Genomic DNA, 5,647 nt, shown 5'->3' with positions numbered 1-5,647 from the left:
TGAGAAAGTTTCTTTCCTGATATAAGGGCAAATTTTTCTCATATTTAGGGCGACTTGACTTTGGAACCATTTTAATGGCGAAATTCTAAATCTTAGGGCGATTGAGGGCGATTTGAGGTTTAAATTTGTATGAGTGTGAAAATCAGATTTAATGCAAACCTCCTTTTTACTTTTAAAGGTGTAATTTACTAGAAAAATATAATATTATATGCTGAGTATAATTAGATTAAAACAATTATTTTAATTGTATCTGAACACAACTCTTATAATCGGCTTCATTCTTCACAATCAAGAGCAGAGATTTTATTATGCAACAAAAGGAAAGGATTTGCAATTGATCGTAGAGCAATTTTCATCAGCGACTCTTTTTCAGTAATGCTTTCAACAGCTCCTACGTGACCCATTATTATCTCTGAGATTGGTTGCCGGGTATAAATAAAGCCTCTGATGGCCATTGGCTCATTTACAGTTGGTTAGCTTTGCAAAATTTAGTTACCATCATCCATGGCACAGTATAATCCCACCATTCTAAAATTGATGCTGTTAATGGTATTGGCTGTAAATGCTAGATGCGACTTTAATTCAAAAGTTTATACGGAGAGAAGTCTTGTACTAGAAGACACCTATCCGTGGCTCACCAATGAGAAACTTTTGAATGGATCCCCCTGGAGTCAAGGCTTGCCGGCCTGGAGAACTAGTCATGCGCTAGGTCTCGGACCTACACCAAGTGAAGTACTAAATGCTATTTCAGTGGCTAAACAGGTGTCAGCTAACGTCTTAATAGCACAACAGCATTTACAAGCAGCTAAAGAAAATGTATTAAATCAGCAACGTATAGCTACAGAAAAGCAGACTGAAGCCAAAGTCACAGGCGGCTGTTGCTCTTCAACGCTCTGAGGCCATTCAAAGAACACTCGCGGCGTCAAAAGCTGCTGTCGCTCACGCAACTGCCCATGCTACCGCAGTAGAGGTTCACAAGACAGAGGCGGAGGCAGCCAGGCTTGGTCACCTTGCTCGAAATGCACATCAAAGAGCTAACCCTGCGCTTTTTGTGGCAAACAATAATTTTTCTGGCACTAAAATTGAACCCATTGGCTTCGGTGGGTGGCTAGAAGGTAGCATTACTAACTAAGATATTGAGAACTGGTTTGATTTCTACTTAAAGCTGACAATTAAAGAGACTTGAATGTAAACTTTATTGTAAACAGCTTATATATATATACATACACATAACTTTAAGAAAAGTATAATTCCTTATTTTACTTTATTTAACCGAATTTGTTGGTATATGGTTCTTTACTGACTGATTAGTTTCGTGTCTCAATCTGAACTTTAAAAGTGCTCAGATTGCCGTCAAACCTCGGTCTCAAAACTTCCAAATATTGAGTGAACTTCAAAAGTTGTGAGAAAATTAGAGAGAGCTTTTGAGTTGTGGATATGAGTGGACTTTGATTGCCTTTACTTTCCTCATGAATACAAGTGCTGTTTGATTTTAAGATTATTGTAATCTATGGTTTTTGTTTTCGACTTGTCGAGTCCGAACTTTGACGTGGGAACGTGAAAATTTGGTGAGGGCTCAGGCAATCAATATTTAGTCTACTAATGGGGACTCGTCTGGAGTTTTGGATTATATCCTGAGCCGGATTTTGTGTTTATTCAGAAGATATTTTCTACAATTGTGGTTTCTGTGGCTGCAAATATAAATGAATTTATTTTGTTTGTCTTCGCACATGGTATTGCGTATATTATATTTTTTTTATTTTTTCTTTTTATGAATTGTATTTTATATTTTAGAATATTTGCTTTCTGATTTTAAATTTCTGCCAAGCTCTGAGCGACTGGTAGCATTGCATTAGTCACGTTAGTAAGTTGGTTCATTTTTTATTTATTTATAAATTCATTAATTATACCCTTACCTCTGCACAACAAAAGGGAGTGTTTTTAACGATGTGCTCCGACTCACATCAGGTGGGCAGAGGTAAGGATAGGTAATTTAATAGATTTTGTACGTTAAACTCGATAGACAATTTAACATGTAACAGAAAATAATACTTATTGTACATGGAAAATAGAACACGGAAATGATCATGCTCATCAATGTTCGTCTTACAGACGTTAAGGGCTATTGGACGAAAATGGCGAGAACGCCTTACAGGGACAGCGAGTCGTATTTTTCTTACAAGGTATGAGGATCAAATTTGACCGTTAATTAGCTTAAGAATAAAAACAAGAAAGGAAGCTAACTTCGGCACGCCGAAGTTTATATACCCTTGCAGATAGAACTTCTATGAATAGGAATCCATACAATATAAATGATATATATTTGTGTTAAAAAACAATGAAGTAATACCTGCTTTCATTGCATTCACCTATACATATTATATTTTCAGTTTTACATTCACAGATTTGCATTTTTCCTCTACATCAAACGATCGTTTGTATGGCACCTATATGATATAATAGTCCGATTTTCATGAAATTTGACACAAAATTTAAGACTAATATAAAATGGCTATACCTAAAATTTGATGAAAATCAGTTAAAAACTGAAAATGTTATAAATTTAATTGTATTAATTTCTCGATCGTTCCTATGGGAGCTATATGATATAGTAGTCCGATTTTCATAAAATTTTATGCAAAATTGTAGAGTATAGTAAAATGGCTATATCTCAAATTTGATCAAATTCTGTTGAAAACTGAAATTGTTATACTTTTTTTTGTAAAAATTATCCGATCATTCCTATGGCAGCTATATGATATAGTCGTCCGATCCGGCCCGTTCCGACATATATATGAGTGAGAGTATATAGAAGCTAACTGCAAAGTTTCATTCAGATAGCTTCAAAACTGAGAGACTAGTTTGCGTAGAAACGGACAGACGGACAGACGGACATGGCTAGATCGACTCGGCTGTTGATCCTGATCAAGAATATATATACTTTATATAGTCGGAGGTGCCTCCTTCACTGCGTTGCAAACTTCTGACCGAAATTATAATACCCTGCAAGGGTATAACAAGAAAGGAAGCTAACTTCGGCACGCCGAAGTTTATATCCCTTGCAGATAGAACTTCTATGAATAGGAATCCATACAATATAAATTATATATTTTTGTGTTAAAAAACAATGAAGTAATACCTGCTTTCATTTCATTCACCTATACATAATATATTTGCAGTTTTACATTCACTGATTTGCATTTTTCCTCCACATCAAACGATCGTTTGTATGGCACCTATATGACATAGTCGTCCGATTTTCATGAAATTTGACACTTTTAAGACTTATATAAAATGGCTATACCTTAAATTTGATAAAAATCAGCTAAAAAATGAAAAAGTTATAAATTTAATTGTATTAATTTCTCGATCGTTCCTATGGGAGCTATATGATATAGTACTCAGATTTTCATAAAATTTTAAGCAAAATTGTAGAGTATAGTAAAAAGCCTATATTTTAAATTTGATCCAGTTCTGTTGAAAACAGAAAAAGTTAAAATTTTTTTGGTAAAAATTTTCCGATCATTCCTATGGCAGCTATATGATATAGTCGTCCGATCCGGCCCGTTCCGACATATATACGAGTGAGAGTATATAGAAGCTAACTGCAAAGTTTCATTCAGATAGCTTCAAAACTGAGAGACTAGTTTGCGTAGAAACGGACAGACGGACAGACGGACAGACAGACAGAAGGACAGAAGGACAGACGGACAGACGGACAGACGGACATGGCTAGATCGACTCGGCTGTTGATCCTGATCAAGAATATATATACTTTATATAGTCGGATGTGCCTCCTTCACTGCGTTGCAAACTTCTGACTGAAATTATAATACCCTGCAAGGTATAACAAGAAAGAAAGCTAACTTCGGCACGCCGAAGTTTATATACCCTTGCAGATAGAACTTCTATGAATTGGAATCCATACAATATAAATTATATATATTTGTGTTAAAAAACAATGAAGTAATATACCTGCTTTCATTTCATTCACCTATACATATTATATTTGCAGTTTTACATTCACAGATTTGTATTTTTCCTCTACATCAAACGATCGTTTGTATGGCACCTATATGATATAGTCGTCCGATTTTCATGAAATTTGACACAAAATTTTAGATTAATACAAAATGGCTATACCTCAAATCTGATGAAAAGCCTTTTTGGGGCAACGCCAGCAAGAGGCATCGGACTCCTTGGGCGAAGAAACCGATCTCAGCTCAAGAAAATATTAGTTTGTGTGATTGTTCGTGGTTTGCAGATCACTTGCAGCAACAAAACACTGAGACCGGTGCAGCAGAATGCGGTAAACGCACAGCACAAGAAAACAAGGGCGAAAGAATATTTTTCACCGATTTTGTTTTCGGAAATTAAAGTCACTGTCTTTATATGGGATGATCCAGATGTTTTGGGTTTATAAAGATCGCTAAAACACTGTTCACGCCAAAAATTTGGGCTTTTTTGAATAAATATTCAAGGTGAAAACTTTAAGTGAAGGTAGAGCGAAGGAAAACACGGAAAAAACAGGCAAAGCAGAGCAAAGCTCAGCTCTTTATTATTTAATTTATTGATTACTACTTGACTCTTATTTTTTTCTAATTGTTCATTTATCTTGTTCTCTAACATTCGTAATCGTAGTGATCTGGCGTTCCTGCTAGCCATTTCTACGCGGTACCTATTGCTTCTATTGCCCTTTTTTTTATCTTTTTCGAATCTGTCTTACTTCGTTAGAAAGATATGGGTGTAATGGGTGAAATAATTCGTTTAATTCTGTAAGTTAAAAATGTGGATGATTTTAAATGTTTTGTCTTGTTTAGCCGCCAGTCCTGTTTCGAGTTTTATGATTTGCGAATTGGAATAATCGAGGACCGTGCTTATCCCCAAGCATGTTGGTAAAAAGAGTCTGACAATTTATCTTACAGATTTATATATATTATTTTTATGTATGATTTTTCCGGGTTGTGTTTAAATAGTGGTGTTTTTATTCTCTGCTACTTTCTCTATTTTGTATCTGGGTGTAATTTTTGTTCCTTGTATTTTATCTATTTTTACAAGTACTGTGTCGTCTGGTGAATATTGAATCGAATGTTTTCTCTTTTGATTGTAATATTCTAGATATGTAATCTGTTTTCTTTTTCATTTCTGATTGATTTCTGCTTTATTTGCCTCAATGTCTTTTATTTAACTTGGAATTGTGCTTCAAGTGCTTATGTCTATAGGTCTGGGCTTTCATTACTGAGTGTATGGATTTATTATATTCCTAAACTGATTGAGAAGTAGGTCTGCAAATGTCATGCTCTCGTTGTCTCTTTTGAGACATTGTATAATTTCGGTTAGTGTTCAATGGAATCTTTCTACTTGTCCATTACTCGTCGATGAGTATCTTAAGTTGGTCTCTGGCATAAACTTAATTGCATTACTATTATTGTCGGCATACCGAAAGCAATTAGCATTTCTCTTAGTGGATTCTTTATGTCTTCAGATGCTCTTGACTCTAACATTTTCACATGTGCATATACATATGTATAGAAAACTTATCGTTACCTGTTATTACGCTTTGTTTTGCTGTTTTGTAAATATCTATATGAACAATTTCTTCTGGGTAGTTAGGGAAGGGAGTTGTTTGGATTTCTCCTTTTGGGGA

General features: G+C 35.0%; 1 protein-coding gene across 1 annotated transcript; it reads left to right on the top strand.

Moving 5' to 3' along the window:
- The first annotated feature begins 546 nt into the window (after positions 1-546).
- Positions 547-1,132, top strand: LOC147643427 (uncharacterized). Its single transcript, XM_086834755.1, has 2 exons — positions 547-864; positions 899-1,132. The coding sequence occupies exons 1-2, from the start codon at positions 547-549 to the stop codon at positions 1,130-1,132; spliced, it is 552 nt and encodes a 183-aa protein (XP_086690881.1).
- Positions 1,133-5,647: the final 4,515 nt, after the last annotated feature.

This window comes from Drosophila serrata, unplaced genomic scaffold (genome assembly GCF_035046125.1).
Source record: "Drosophila serrata isolate PLE 108 unplaced genomic scaffold, ASM3504612v1 contig_274, whole genome shotgun sequence".
Taxonomy (NCBI): domain Eukaryota; kingdom Metazoa; phylum Arthropoda; class Insecta; order Diptera; family Drosophilidae; genus Drosophila; species Drosophila serrata.
Note: the sequence above shows the minus strand (reverse complement) of the source record. Positions and strands in the feature narration are given on the sequence as shown.

What these genes read in the sequence shown, in the direction of transcription:
- LOC147643427 (XM_086834755.1), top strand. Translation starts at nt 547, where the DNA reads ATGGTATTGGCTGTAAATGCTAGATGCGACTTTAATTCAAAAGTTTAT. An exon ending in AAAAGCAGACTGAAGCCAAA is followed by an intron (nt 865 to 898) that starts GTCACAGGCGGC and finishes CAACGCTCTGAG; the next exon opens with GCCATTCAAAGAACACTCGC.